Source organism: Natator depressus, chromosome 11 (assembly GCF_965152275.1).
Source record: "Natator depressus isolate rNatDep1 chromosome 11, rNatDep2.hap1, whole genome shotgun sequence".
Taxonomy (NCBI): Eukaryota; Metazoa; Chordata; order Testudines; family Cheloniidae; genus Natator; species Natator depressus.
Genome location: NC_134244.1, coordinates 67474772 through 67490682, shown reverse-complemented (window position 1 = coordinate 67490682; position 15911 = coordinate 67474772). Strand labels below are relative to the sequence as shown.

The 15911-nt window shown below is 44.8% G+C and overlaps 1 protein-coding gene across 1 annotated transcript in view; it reads left to right on the top strand.

The window, feature by feature from the left end:
• ABCA12 (ATP binding cassette subfamily A member 12) overlaps positions 1–15911 on the top strand; it is a 125272-nt gene that overhangs the window by 38526 nt on the left and 70835 nt on the right. The window contains exons 11-20 of the mRNA XM_074966903.1: positions 755–870; positions 1968–2074; positions 3959–4212; positions 4314–4426; positions 4950–5074; positions 5926–6099; positions 7462–7626; positions 9327–9528; positions 11159–11298; positions 14317–14436. Coding sequence (XP_074823004.1) covers positions 755–870; positions 1968–2074; positions 3959–4212; positions 4314–4426; positions 4950–5074; positions 5926–6099; positions 7462–7626; positions 9327–9528; positions 11159–11298; positions 14317–14436 — 1516 coding nt within the window. The remainder of the gene's footprint in view (positions 1–754; positions 871–1967; positions 2075–3958; positions 4213–4313; positions 4427–4949; positions 5075–5925; positions 6100–7461; positions 7627–9326; positions 9529–11158; positions 11299–14316; positions 14437–15911) is intronic.

Below are 15911 nucleotides of genomic sequence, written 5' to 3'. Positions count from 1 at the left end.
TTTAAGAACAGGTTGGACAAACACCTATCGGGTTGCTCAAGGGTTATTTGACCCTTCCTCTGTGCAGGGGGCTGGACTAGATGGCCTCTTGAGGTCCCTTCCAACCCTCCATTTCTCTGATTCTGTGTCTGAGACCTACCACCCTTATTTATGGTTTCAGTCCACACAGACATTGAGAACATGGGGGTGAGGAAGATTTCATAGTCACTAAACCATACGAACACTGGGAGATTTTCAAAAGTGCTCAGTGTTGGCCTATCTCTGTTCCCATTGAAGTCAATGGGAGTTTTAACCATTGGCTATAGAGAGAGAACAGCCAAATGCTAAATGCTTTTGAAAAATCTCACCCTAGGGAAACTAAACTCCTTCGCCTCTTCCCCCTCGTTAAATGACTGCCACCTGCTTCTCAGTTTTCCCCACTGTGCCTTTAAGATCAGTCACTTTCATTCAAATGAGTGACCATTTAACATACATTTCCTTTTGCTCATTGTCTCAGAGTGAATTTCCGCAGAGGACTTCTCCTGTTGTTGGTGAGATAATGGCAAAAGAGATCAATGCAGTAAAAAGCAGGAGCATCTTCAGTGATTAAATATCACAGACTAGATCCTCAGCTGATGTAAATTAATTGACTTCACTGAAGTGATGCTGATTTACACCATCTGAAGATCTAGCCCTAATGCTGCTGACAGGTTACTCAGTAATGCCCCTTGTTTCTTTTAAGCCGAAAAGGACTTATTCCAGTCTTATTTTTCAGGTTTCTGGTTTTAGAATTGGAAAACGCCATCTTACAGGTGTCAGCCAATAACATTTACAAGCCATACTTGATCTGTTTAATGAATGTGAGTGGAAGGCAAGACAATGAGTTGACAGGTAATAATTATTTCATTAACTCTGTGGGAGTTATCTGGTAATGTCTTAAGCCTATCTTTTTAAAATGCTGCGTGTAATGACATGAAGAAATGGTGCTGCGTGTTATCAGTGTGCTTGAAAGTCCATTGGAGCCGTGAGAGCTCAGCACCTCTGAAAATGAGGTCCCTTTTGATTCGTCTCATGGATTTTTATTTTTTTGGTCCTTAGATGTGTCACGGTATCAGTGTAATTTGTCCACTCCAGTAATCATAAAAACATGGAACAGTCCTCCCTTTGTGGTTGCATGGCTAGTAAAATGTATGCTGCTGACTCCTAAATAGTGAGTCCTTAGTAAAATCAATCTGGTATTTCCTCCTCTGCTGTGTACTGCTGCAGCTTCTACAATCCTTTAAAGTGGCAGCCATTATCCTGAGAGCTAAGCTTCCATTGGTATAATGGTGTTTCATATGGACAGGCTCGGTACATACTTACAGCAGCACCGGAGTTGCTTGTTTGCCTCACATACGAGGTGTTACCGACTCACTAGGTCTCGTATGCTTTCATGAGTGTTGTTTCCATTATGGGGTGGGTTTCAGGAGTGGAGGGGGGCATTATCTTGAAGGTGATCTCTGAAAAATCTTGGCAGACTCATTAAGGGTTTTAGTAAAAGGGCTGATGCAGATTACTTCCCCCAGAGCAAGAAGGAAGCAAGGACCAGCCTGTGACTCTCGGTTCCTGCCCTGCTCCTGGGCAATGCTGCTATGTGAGGGCTTCTCGGGATGTCGTTTTATGGCTGTCTCCTGCCATGCCTGTCCTGGGGGAACTCTCTGGCTGCAACAGGGGCTCTTAGAGCCCCTTTATATCACTCTGTCCCTTTAATGCCATGTCGTAAAGGGGCCCAAGTGGGGGTGAGGCTCTCACAAGCTGGACCATAGGGGTACAATCCAGGCCTGAGAGCATGACTGCAGAGGTGCTAAGCACCATTTGAACTCAATGGGAACTGCGTGCACTCAGCACCTGCGGAAAGCAGGCCCCGGAAGAGGAAGTTCAGTTTTTCATTGTGCAGGGTTTCTGTAAGATCTTGTGTGTCATCTAAAGTAACTTATTTTCCCTTGCAGAAAACATAACACGTCTTCTGAACCACGCTCAGCTAAAAGAAGCTCCTTTCACTCAAAATGGCATCTATGAGAAACTTGCATCTATTCCAGAGATCCTACAGTCAAAAGTAAGTCTGCTTAAAATGCTGACTCAGAGGAACCCCGCACTGATACTACATCAGTGTGCAATGAAGCGTTCAGGAAACCAGCATATGGAAAACAGTTTTAAAAACACCTGACGTGAGCTAGAACTGGAGCTGGATCTTACTGCAGCTGCCTGTGCTTTGGGGTTACCATTACCCAGGTCAGAGAACACTCTTTCCCACATGGTCAGTGCAAATGCCCCATACATGTTTGGGAGAAAAGGGAGGTGCTCAGACTCTGCCCGGACTGACTCCGAACTACAGTGGTTTTCATCACCCCTCTGGAAGAGGCAATCAGTGCGGCGTGGCTTGTGACTGGCAGTTCATTTCCTTGTTGGATGGATGGAAGGTTTATCCATATTTTTAAGGCTCAAGCCACTCGTGAGACTTTCATAAGTGCTTAGTGAAGTTAGGGGCACCATTCCCATGAGACTTGTGGTCCTAACTCCCACAGGTGCATTTGAAAAATCATGCACGGGGAGATTTTTCAAAGGCACAAATGACAATTCAGCACTTAAGTCCCACTGAAAGTCAATGGGAGTTAGGCATCTCTAACTGCCACTGGAAAATCTTCCCTGTAACTAACAAGACATGCACCTTTGACATTCTGCTGGCATATTCCTGTCTATGATTGCTTGTCTCATTAGATTGTAAGCTCTTCCGGGTAGGGACTCTCTCTAAATATGTTTACACAGTACCTAGCAAGGCAAGTCCTTATGCTGATTGGGGTCCCTTGGCACGACTGGAACAATAATATAATAATAATTAATAATAAATAATTAACAAATAAGAGTTTTCATTGCTGGAGATCCTTTCCCAGGAATTAGTTAGTGCCAGGGTTGGCATTGTAATGCCAGTGTATCATCTTTTATTGTGCTGATATGTCTTTCTTGAAAATAAAAATAGCCAGTTTTTCCCCAGACCACTCTGGAAGGGCACAGCAGAAACAGGGGTTTCAGAGCCTGAGCTCCAGCCTGAGTGGTAATGTCTATGCTGCTATTTTGAGCCTTGTGCTGCTAGCCCCATGAGCCCGAGTCAGTTGACCCAGGCTCTGAAACCTGCTGCCACAGGATTGTGGGGGTTTGGTTTTTTTTTTTCAAAGTAGATTGACCCAGAACTTGCAGACCAAGAGGAGAGTGGGCTAGAGTAGCTGTCTACCACCATGCCTACAATAGGGGATGCCTCCGTGGCTGCAACCAGGGTTCCTTTATGCCACTCTAGCTCTTTAAAACAGTATCAAGGAACCAGAGCAGGTGTTGGGCTTTCACCACAGGTACCCGAAGTTAGTGTCCTATATTTAAGTTTAAGCACCTAAATATTATTGAAGGGGTCACAGAGCGCACACTCGGAATTGTTTACAATGCTTAACTTTTATTGAAAATATATGAGAGAAGTCAAATACACTGTGCAAAATCACAAAAGTGGTGTAATGGACATCATGATGTAACACTGTTGTTAATTGCTTCTCTTACAACAGCACCTATAAGCCCCAGTGAGCTAGGCACTGTACAAACACATAATAAAAGATAATCCCTCCCCTAAGGACTTTACAATCAAAATAGACAAGGCAGATAAAGGGTGGGAGGGGAAACCAGAGGCAGGAAGAGAAGTGACTTGCTCAAGGTCACATAAGGCAGCAGCAGAATTAGGAGCTGAGAATTCCAGGTCAGGTCCCTGGACCTTTCTGCCTCTCCAGGGCTGGGAACAGTCACTGTGAATTTCAGTTCATTTTAAGACCTTTTGAACTAAAGGGCTCGAAAGCTGAATCCTGAATAAAAGCAAAGCAATGTCTATATCCTTTAGCCTAAAGACCACTTTTGATAATCCTTTTCTTTAACTTGCGTCTGTCTCTCTTTTTTTAATTTAAAGACATCTCGCCTCCGAAGCATGATAAAACTTCTTTGTGACTACAAGAGCTTTAAATCACTGCAGCGTATCTGTCAGCTCCCTACTGTTAGCTTTGAAGCACTGTGTGAACAAAGTCAATTTCATGAGAAGCTCCTTCACAGCTTTGAGTTAAGCAATCACCTTGTGACAGATGTAGTTCATCACAACAGGGTTTTTCGAGAACTTGGAGATATACTGATTGGGGATCCCACCAAAATCCAGTCACAAATTAATTGGTAAGGACTTCTCTAAGCTCTTCTACACCAGTGTTTCTTCCTGAAATTATTAATGTGGACCTTTATTTTCTTTTAATGTTGCCCATTTTTTAAAATTTAAGGATTCAAGAAAATGTACCGCAAATTGATTATTTTCAAGATATCCCGCGGTATATGGCTATAATGAGTTCCATGATGAATACCACTGAGAATGCAACAGTTTCTCAAAAGCAAGGTAGTTTACCTGTTTACTTTAAAACCTTGGTTTATAAGAATGGTCGCTAATTTACTCGTTGCTGTTGGCCTTTCTGAGGCAAATTTCACAGATTGTCTTATGAAAGCTATATGGTGACGGAAGTAAGCATGTGCTATGTCCATTGGCTTCTTTTCTAGGACAGGCCGTAGGCCTACTGAAGTCAGTTACAAAACTCCTATTGAGTCAAAGTTGCTGGCTCAAGCCGTCAGAGGACCTAAACGTTTGTACAGGCAGACTGTGCTCGGTGCAGGCCCCAAAAGCTATGGCTCCAACAATCCCTAGGTCTGCCAGAGGCTTACAGATTGACAAATGGTCCATCCAAATTCAGACATGTTTGAGCACACAGTAGTGCTCCTCTCAGCCAACATGCACAACATCTTCAGTCTGGGCAAAAATGTTTCTCTTCCGCTGTCTTAACATAGGTGCTCTGTGCATAGATATATAATGGTTCTGTAAGTATGGAGAAAACGATTATATCATTTTTTGGTCTTTTATTTTAAAGAAATGCTAATGGCTATGTTTAAAAATGTCGACCAGCTCAAAGAGGAGCTCAGAAATGAAGCAGGAATGTCCACAGCAAGTATCAAAGCCCTGATGGAAATGCCTCTCCCAGAAAACACAACTCAGGTACGTTTATCCTAATTCTATCCCTTTAAATTGGGCACTCAAATAATTAAATCCAGGGGCTATTAATGAAAGCGGCTCAGCAAATCTCTGCTCCTGTGGGAACGCAGAGGGAGGTACATGATGTTTAAGGGACACAAACTCTATAGTGCTTTATAGATCAAAATAGACACCCTGAGTTGTAACTGAAAGAACTTTGTAAACCAGAGCAGCCTCTGGAGACCAAGAGCAGTATGTTCTTTGACTGACACCAGTAGTGGGTGGGTAGTCACATACTGGGTGATTGCTGAAATATTTAGCTAGTGCATTGTGCATTACAGTAATCCAGTTCAGTGGTCACAAATGCGTGGATATTTTTGGTGAGGTCCACACTGCAGAGAAACAGTGGCAATGCAGATGGAAAAGGGCATTTCTGGCCACTGATGCCACCAATAATTATAAGAGCTACCCCTGGGATCCAAAATATCCTTGCAGAAAATGAATCTCAGCTAAGGATGGACACGCTATCCTCAATGATTCGGCTCCAAAGACTTCTTCCCCTAGCCCTGCCTCAGAGCCTCACCATCATCTTGTCTCGTTTCAGTCTCAAACAGCTCATTTTTATCCAACCCCCAGCTTTGTCAATCACTGGGAAAGTTAAACTGTCGGGTCATTTCAGCCTGTGCAAAATGTGTTAAAGCACTACCATTCTGCTTTGATTCTCCATGCAGGAATAATAGGGAGGAGAAGGTATGTTTCTTAGTCTACAGCATTGGAAGATGATGTTGGGGAAGAGTTTAGAAGCGGTAGTTTAACCCATGCATGTTGGAGTAACCTAATAATGTACAAATCTCCTGCTTTTTGTGCAAATACAGCTCGTTTCTCAGATTCTCCAGCTGGAGTCGTGTGATGTCCATTCCATCGACCCAAAGCTCGACGCAGTAGTAAAGGAGTTCTGCAACCTGTCACTCCCAGAAAGGACCCGCCAGTCTTACATGCTGGGGGTCATATTCTTACGTCACTTAGACATTTACAATTTTCTGTACAAGGTTTGTGTTGGATTTTTAGAGCACTTTTCTGGCTTTTATTAGCTACTGTGGCTAAGATCCTCATCGGGTATACCTGTACTGGTATGGAGCTAGGCTGCTTCCCACCAGCTGAGGATCTGGCCTTGTGTATGAAATAACAAATAATGTTATATTGCATACCTATGCTGACATATACATTAAGACAACTGTCCATTATAGAGCCAGCTGGTGTAAATTGGCATACCTCAGTTATAACCATTGGGGCCACACTGATTCACAGCAACTTAGGACCTGGTTCTCAAGTTACTCTTGCCTGGTACACCATCCAACTGGCTCACAAGCTACTCTTGCCTGGTACACCATCCAACCATCCTAGCCTAGGTCAGGATGTGAACCCAGGTTCCAATGGATACAAGACACTGGGCTAAGGCTCACTGTACCAATTAGCTATCCCACTAAATCCAAAACTGTAAAAGGTTCTGTGATATTTATTTGCCCAATCCATAATAATGTTGCAGTTGCTGTTATGGCCAATCAAATATTCAATATATGTAACTATGGTTGGTGAAAACCATATGCTAAAATAGGTATGATTCGTCAACAAGTATGTTTTCGATACACCTTTAACAATGCTGAAATAATTGTCCTTCTGAACAATGCAATCAAATGAGAATGCCAGTGAACTTGGCTCTGTAGTGATTGACACAAGGACATAAGAACAGCCATACTGGGTCAGACCAATGGTCCATCTAGTCCAGTATCCTGTCTCCGATAGTGGCCAGAACCTGAGCTTCAGAGGGAGTGTACAGAATAGGGCAATTTTGGAGAGATCCCCCCCTTCTTCCCCTCCCAGCTTCTGGCAGTCAAGGTTGTCCTGAGCATGGGGTTGCATCCCTGTCCATCTTGGCTAATAGCCACAGGTGGATCTAAGCTCCATGAATGCATCTAGTTCCTTTTTGAATCTGTTATACTTTTGGCCATCACAACACCCCATGGCAATGAGTTCTACAGGTTAATTGTGCACTGTATGAGAAATAACTTCCTCTTGTTTGAATTAAATCTGCTGCCTAGTCATTTCATTGGGTGGCCCATGGTTTTTGTGCTGAAGGTCTTCTACTGTATTCCAGCCATCCTCAAAACAAACTTTCTCACATTTTAACTGTTTAGAGCCAGGTTCTTTAGAGCTGTACCTAAAGTTCCAGGGTGGAATTTTCAACAAGTGGGTAAGTGACTTGGGAGTACAAGTCCCATTGATTTCCTATGGGATTTGTGCTCCTAAGGCACTTAACAACTTTTGTAAATCCCACCTCTGACCCCAAAGAATTAGTGCTAGATAGGTGTGTATATGCTGACAGTTATTTTCTTCCTTCCTCTGTCTTCTAGATGTTTTTCCCCAAAGAACTGCAGAAATCAATGGACAAGATGTTAGGCCTCCTGAAAGAGATGGAACATTTCAGGAACCAGGTGGCATCTGGCATGCGTCCGCTGTTAGAAGCCATTAATTCGTTCAAAAAACTACGGCAGTCTAGAAATGTGCCCCTCTCCAAGGTGTGTATTAGCATGGGAATGGTCCTGAGCTAAAATGCCTTTGGAGTACTTACACAGTGTTGCCCGTAGAATCTCTAAGTACATCCAGGGAAGTAGCCAGAGGTCAGCAAGTCTCTGTCAGGGTACCTAGAATGTTCTTGTTTGGAATGACAGAGGTAGCAGTCACATGGTCAATATGGGCAAGGGGAGGAATGAAAACACAGAAGACTTACAGCTATGTTGAAGTGGGGTAACTAAGAAGGAGATTAAAGGAGACCTGCAGCCACATTGAAAAGACCCAGCAAGAGGATAGTAAACACAGCATGAGAGCAGGGGTGCTGGAACAATTCGTATGGGGTGTGGGTGCTGAAACCAAACAGTAAACTCTCGATATGATAGAAACCACTTCAAGCCAGGGGGTGCGGCAGCACCCCTAGTTCCAGCACCTATGCTTGAGAGTGACACAGCAAGGGCCTGATCGGGCTGCTTCCCTGAGACCCCACTGCTTCCTCCATTCCACACCTCACCCCCCAGGTCCCCGCTGCTCGCTGCATCCCTCCTCCTTGGGATGGAGGAGTGAGGAGGGAGGGACATGGAGAGCCAGCGGCTAGTGGACTGAGGAGGCTCGGCCCGGCACTGCGGCTGGTCTGGCTCTTAGGGGGGTTGGCGGCTTGGCTCAGCCGGGTGCTGGAGCCGGTAGCTCGGTGGGGTGGGGGTCCTTCAGGAGTGGGAGGAGCTAACGCTTGGGTGGCCGGCAGCTTGGCCCGGGCTGACTCTGGAGAGGGGGTGGAGGATGGCCCAGCGCTGGGGGAGGCCAGCGGCTAGGCCCGGCACTGGTGCCAGCCTGACTCTGGCAGAGGTGGGGGTCGCGGCAAGGGGGCCGGGGGCTCGGCTTGGCTCTGAGGCTGGGCTGGCACACAGGGAAGCTGGTGGCACAGCCTAGTGCTCAGAGGGGGGGGAGTCAGGAGGGGCAGAGGCTCGGCCTGATGTGGCTGTGGTGGGCAGACAGGGGCTTCTTCTTTTATGGCGGAAAGGGGGGTTTGGGGCACCAGCGTGTGTGTGTGGGGGGCAGGGCCGTGGGCAGAAGAGGCAGGGCTGGAGGGCTAGCCTCCCCAAAACGGGTTCACCCGCTACCCATGGGCCTGATCCAAAGCCAACAGAAGACAATAGAAAGTCTCCCATCAACTTCAGTGAGCTTTGGCTCAGGCTATAACACACTTATCATGGTGATTACACTTATCAGCCAACTGGCTGGTCATGGTACCTTACGCTATCCCTAGGGCTGGGTAGCCATCCTTCCGCAGCTCATCTCTTGTCCTGTCATTATGCATCTTTTGCATTATGGGAGTAAATCTTGCTCTACGTACTCCAGGGAATAAACCACCTTGAAATTAATGAGAGTTGAGGATGCTCTGCACCTTACAGGAGACCTCCAGCGTGTCTCATGATTGGGTTCTCAACTCCTTTCTATAAATTTGCCAACCGCTAACACATATCAGCACAAAGTATCCTTTGATATTTATGCTTTTCATTCATATTTATAAATAAGCATGCAAAGGACCAAGCCAGATAGTCTCAGGTTTTCCAAGTAAAGTCCCTTGTTTTGTACACAGATAAACTCTCAGCCAAAAGCCTGCATAAATGTGGTTTACTTCTCCCACTGAGATAAGGTACTTTAAACATGCAGGTGTGTCTTTTTGCTTTTGTTTTTTGTCCCGTAGGCATTGTTTAAAACAACCAACATAACAATAACTCATGGATCATTTAAGTCCATTTCGAAAGCTCTCTGCAATGAGGAAATCACACCCTTGTTTTTTGAATCTTTGCTGCCTAATTTTGGAGATCCAAAAAGACCTAGTTCTTCTATCCAGGATGAAAATATACAGAAAATAATGCGGAAATATGGCATTCCCCCGGATCCCAGTGAGTTTGCGGCGAAAGACGCGCCACAAGAGAAAACACTGAAACTATTCGCTTTCTCAGAGAATGTAGTTAGACTTAAATAGAAGGTCAGCTTAAAAATGTGTGGGCTAGATTCTGTTCTCTTTTGCACTAATTGTAAACTGGCATAACTCAGTTAACTTCAATGGAGCTTCCCTGATTCATCATGAGAATCACTCCCTTCCTCCCATCCCCCGAGCTGGTTGAAATTTTTCAGACAAAACTTTTCATTGAACAATTGCTTGCTTTTTTTTCATGAAAGTTTTGTGAAAACCTGTGCTGACATCTTTAAAATTTTTCATTTCTTTTTCCCTTGCATCTTTCTGATGCCACTAGCTAAATGGGGTGACAGTTTTTTGGTTATTGAAAACTCTGGGTTTTGGTAAAGTAAATGTTCTTTTCGTGGGTTCCTTTCTAACCCTGAGAAACATTTGGAAAAAAATCTTGAAATTTTTTGCAGTTTTTTAAAAAAAGGTTTTGAACAGCTCTAGCCCCTACAGGTTTAGTGGCACACAAATGCTTCAGACCAAATCCTCAGCTGGGTTAAACTGGCAAAGCTGCATGGAAATCAATGGTGCTATGCTGACTTCCACCAGCTGGTTATTGTATCAATTCTTTGTGGAGCACTGATTGATTGATCATGGAACTGTAATGTTTCCTGATGTAGCAGTTTGTGTGGAATGTGATGTATTATTTTGTGCAAGATGCTGCATGATATGACAGCTTGGGTCAGGGTATCCCTGCCACTTCTGCAAGTGGAGACGACTTGGAGCTGGCAGATCCTGGTGGAGAAGTGGGGAATGCAGCCTTCATGGCATTGTCCCTCTCTTCCCCCAAGCCTGCAGTAGCCCGTCTGTGGGAATCGGGCTCCAGAAGCCAGGTGGGAGTCGATGTGGCTGGGGGACACAGCTGCTTTCCACAACTCTACGGGAACTCATGAAGTCCCTTTTCTCGACATAGGTCTTGCTCCTCTAGGCATCTGTCTCTTCCATTTTATGTAACAAAAAAAGAGCTGCATGTTTGTTTGAACACTGGGACAGAAACATTTGGGAGCTGACCCAAGCATTTCTGATTAGATCCAGTGAGCAGCTGTTCTGGGCCAAACCCTCAACTGGTGCAAATCTGCATACTTCTGTTCAATGGAGCTGTGCTGATTTACACCCGCTGAGGATCTGGCTCACTATGCTTATGGGTGACTTATTTTCATAAAGTTTAAAAAGGAAAACTCAGGCTTCTGAGAGGAGTAGGGCAGCGGCTTAATGTTCCCTCATCTCCCAGTTCCTGTGGTGGGCTGGTTTTAGGACTTGACAGGTCAGTGCTTTCATCCTAATGTGTCATTTTTCCAGCTGCACTAACATTATTAGCTCCTCCTCGTTCACAAAAGTCCATTTAACCTTAAAGCAAAAAAACCTCTGCTAGAACAATGAGAATCTTGTTGTCTTGATTTCCACAACAGGAGACCTCGGGGTGGATTAGCTCTGGCAAGAGGTATTACGTCAGTCAGTGCAGAGAGGGTTATGCAGACATTAATCGGACACAGCAACAAAAATACTCTTGGGGACTTTCGTGCGTCTACTTTATTTGTGCTATTTGGTTTTTTTTTGCCTTGCAGCACCTTTCTGCTTATCGTTTTATCTGGATTTGGTTAGTACCTCTACTGGAGCTTTAATATGGTTTTTCCTCAAACCTATGCTGTTTGGGAAGATTCTGTATACACCAGACACCCCAGAAACTCGAGCGATCATGGAAAAGGTATGATGTTGTGAATAATGAGAGGGGCTCCGGTCAAGCAAATCCCAATGAGAGAGCTTCTTGTTGAGTCTCCAGCGCAGGCTGGCTTTTTGGAGAAGTAGCAGAATTCTGTTTTCTGCCTGTGCTGGAAGTATTAGACTTGGTTGATAACCCCCCCGGGAGAAAAATGAATCTTGACACATTACTGTAGAACATAGCTGATGTGGTCTCAAACTGGGGGTAATCTAAGGCTTCGAAGACTCTTTGAGATGAAAGAAGAATGTAGATCAGTCATCAGCAAAGAATTGTTTAATGCATTTAAATTCAAAATGGGAGTGAGGTACTGATCGTGGGGTGTTGGTTGGGACCAACTGAAATTACGGAAGCTGGATCACAATTTGGTGAGTATTCAGAGCTTGGGGTTTGCTTTGGACCCATCGCTGATTGGGTTATCCCTAAAAATAATGAGGTTAGATAAGCTTGCAAACCCTTCGGAACTTGTTTCCAGTGCGCCGTAGCTTTGTATTTCTGTTTGTGGGAAGGCACTGCAGAGAGAATCCTGATCTCCAAGAAACGAAAATACAAATGAAAGTGAAAGGCAGCAAATTTAAAACTGGGGAATGGGAAGTGTGATTTCACACAATGCACAGCCTCTGGGGCTCTTTGAGACCAGCTGTCACTAAGGCCAAGAGCTTAGCAAGATTACAAAAAGGACTGGACATTTAGACAGATAACCAGAATATCCAGAATTATAATAGAAAGAATGTAAAAAAAAATTATGGTGAAACCCTGTGTCCATTGAAATCAATGACATCACTGACTTCCATGGGGCCAGGATTTAACCCCAAGAGTTTTGGAAGTGATGGAGACACTCACTCTTCAAGGCATAAACCAACCTCTAATGAATGGGGGTAGGAAAAATATTTCCCTGTGCTCAGATTATCCCATAACGATCTACTGCAGGGGTTTCTTGCCCCTTAATCTGAAGCAGTTGATGCTGGCCACAGTCAGAGACAGAATGTGGGACTGAATGGACCCCAGGTCTGATACATTCTGGTGATTCCTATGGTCTACAGGTCAAATGAAACATAAAATTGTTAAAGAGACAGCGACGATTTGTAATCTACCCCTTTGTGACTGTGATCAATAGTTTCCTTTGCATGAAAAATCCAAGCAGAACTAGAAATGTGAGGGGCAGTACGGGGTTTGGAAACATTTCTCTGTAAAAGGCCTTAGACCCAAATCAGTCCTGGCATAAGCAGCAATATCTTCCATTAATCATAGAATCATAGAATATCAGGGTTGGAAGGGACCTCAGGAGGTCATCTAGTCCAACCCCCTGCTCAAAGCAGGACCAATCCCCAACTAAATCATCCCAGCCAGGGCTTTGTCAAGCCTGATCTTAAAAACTTCTAAGGAAGGAGATTCCACCACCTCCCTAGGTAACGCATTCCAGTGCTTCACCACCCTCCTAGTGAAAAAGTTTTTCCTAATATCATTACTCCTCGTTCTGTCATTTGCTACCACTGAGAACAGTCTAGAGCCATCCTCTTTGGAACCCCCTTTCAGGTAGTTGAAAGCAGCTATCAAATCCCCCCTCATTCTTCTCTTCCGCAGACTAAACAATCCCATTTCCCTCAGCCTCTCCTCATAAGTCATGTGTTCCAGTCCCCTAATCATTTTTGTTGCCCTCCGCTGGATGTTTTCCAATTTTTCCACATCCTTCTTGTAGTGTGGGGCCCAAAACTGGACACAGTACTCCAGATGAGGCCTCACCCATGTCGAAGAGAGGGGAACGATCACGTCCCTCGATCTGCTGGCAATGCCCCTACTTATACAGCCCAAAATGCCATTGGCCTTCTTGGCAACAAGGGCACACTGTTGACTCATATCCAGCTTCTCGTCCACTGTAACCCCTAGGTCCTTTTCTGCAGAACTGCTGCCTAACCATTCGGTCCCTAGTCTGTAGCGATGCATGGGATTCTTTCGTCCTAAGTGCAGGACTCTGCACTTGTCCTTGTTGAACCTCATCAGATTTCTTTTGGCCCAATCCTCTAATTTGTGTAGGTCCCTCTGTATCCTATCCCTACCTTCCAGCATATCTTCCTCTCCTCCCAGTTTAGTGTCATCTGCAAACTTGCTGAGGGTGCAATCCATGCCATCCTCCAGATCATTAATGAAGATACTGAACAAAACCTGCCTGAGGACTGACCCTTGGGGCACTCCACTTGATACCAGCTGCCAACTAGACATGGAGCCATTGATCACTACCCGTTGAGCCCGACAATCTAGCCAGCTTTCTATCCACCTTATAGCCTTAATGTCAATGGCAGTTGCTCTCCCTTCATCAGGACTGACTTTGGTCCTTCATCACAGCGCGCTGTGTAACCCAACAGGAAAATATAGAGAGTTTTGTGACTGCACCAAATTACTGCTCTGTGCTAACTAGATAAGGAGCTGAGGTCAATAACCTTTAGTAGCTTCTGAAGGAGTTTTCGGGGAGGAAAATGGTTGATTCTTGATTAACAGAACTGGACTTTTATTCTTAGACATAGAGGAAGTCTACAGTTAAAACACTTTAAGCTTCTCCCGCCGACATAGCACTGTCTATGCAGGGGGTTAGGTTGCTATAAACTACGTCGCTCAGGAGTGTGGACTTTTCAAACCTCTGCATGACGTAGTTATAGTGATATAGGTCTGTAGTTTAGACCAGACCTTCGTCATAATACTTAAGGCCCCAATCCAGCAAAGCATGTAAGCAGGTGCTGAAGTCCAGCTCTGTTCAGCAAAGCCCTGAAACGTAGGCTAAACGTTAAGCACCTACATGTGACTGAGGCATGTGTTGAAGTTAAAGACATGTTAAAGTTAAGCATGTGCTTAAGCATTCAGCAGAACAGGGATGGATAGCTGAATTGGGGCCTAAAGAAGGAAAAACTTGCTCAATGTCATGTGAAAGGACCATGGAAATATTAATTTAGCTTTTTGTAAACAGGTCAAATGGATTTATTTCATGTGTTTGTTTTGATTTGTTTTTTTAAGTCTAATGCAACCCTGAAGCAGATGGCTGATCTAATGCAAAAGTCCCAGGAATGGCTGGACAAGTCACCGTTGATCATGAATTCACTGACTACATTAAACGAAACAATTCCAGTTGTCAAGGTATTATTATCTCACAGCTAACAGGGTTCCTTTGTCGCTCAAGTTAACAGAAGGCTGGGGGCAGATCCTATCTGATATAAACTGTCATAGCTCCATTGACGTCCACCAACAATACAAACACCAAGAGATTCTAAAGGGGCACCTTTTCAGAGCTAAACCCTCCTTCTGAAATGCTTACAGTACTTCCCCTAAAACTTCCAACACACTGAGGACTGATGGTTGGCCATACAAAGGGGAGAATTCTCTTAGGTTTGTAAATGCAATTGCCTTCTGCTTGATGTAGCAATCAAAGCTGGGTGACCCATCACAGGGCTCACCCCAGCCTGAGATACCAAAGAAGTGGTTCTCCTCAGGAAGCAGAAAAGCTGGGATAATACCTAGTTCTCCTCATTAGAAAAGTGCTGGAGAGCCTAGAGGATGAACGAATGCCATTCTGCCTTTGTAGCTCAATGAGGAAAAATATTTAAATATCAAGGTAAAACTTCAGACTCTCCCATGAGAAACAAGTCACTGCTCAAACCTGGAAAGCTGTAACGTGCCTCCTCTTTCTGCTCACTCTCCGTGCTTAAGTTACTTTGAGGCACTTTGAGGTTACTTTGAGTTACTTAAGTTACCTTAGCAGCAATGATTGGCTTCTTTTTGGTGAAGAAACAGAACACAGCCTGTTATAGAAAGGATATCTTGGGAACACAGAGTAAATATTAACTGGTCTCAGTGGGAGAAATTCACCACAGTGTACATGGCATAGCTGGACTCCTGGAAAATCCAGGACAGAGCGTGTGAGAGTCAACGATGAAACATTCTCCACTGAGTGGACTCCTTTGTGGAATGAGCTATTAGAGATTCAGCTAAGCTCAAACCTGAAGGCCTGAAGCTCATTTACACACAGGCCGCTCTGCACTGTGCTGTGACAGCGTACAGCGCCCTTACAGGGTCTGTCTACACAGCATTCTGGAGTCCACGGGTTCAAGCCTCCCAGGAGGGTCGACAGACTCAGGCTAGCACAGCTCATGCTAGGGTTCTAAAAATAGCTGTATAGACAGGGCTGGACCTTGGGCTCTGAAGCCCAGGGAGAGGGGTGGGCTGAAGAATCCAAACCACAGCGTCAAAGCACTGGCTCTATGGCTAGTTTCAGAGCGCTAGGGTAAACCACACCTGCTGACCTGGGCTGGGACGCTTGCTCCTGCAGGCTCCAAAACTGCAGATACACCAAAAGTTGGTAGAAATTACATTTGCACATACTTTAACGTCTCTGTGTCACTAAGGATTCAGGCCTAAGTGCTTTCCAGAACCAGTCCGATGCCCAGTGAAATCAATGTGATTGTTTTCCGTTGGATCAGGCCCTTAGAGAGCTGTAAGACACCGTCACTGGCTAAAGTTTTCTCTCCGTAACTGAAATCAAGTGAAGAGAGGAGGCTCAAGAAGGGCGTAAGTAACATGGAGGGGATCCAAACAGGATGAATGTCACTCTCTCT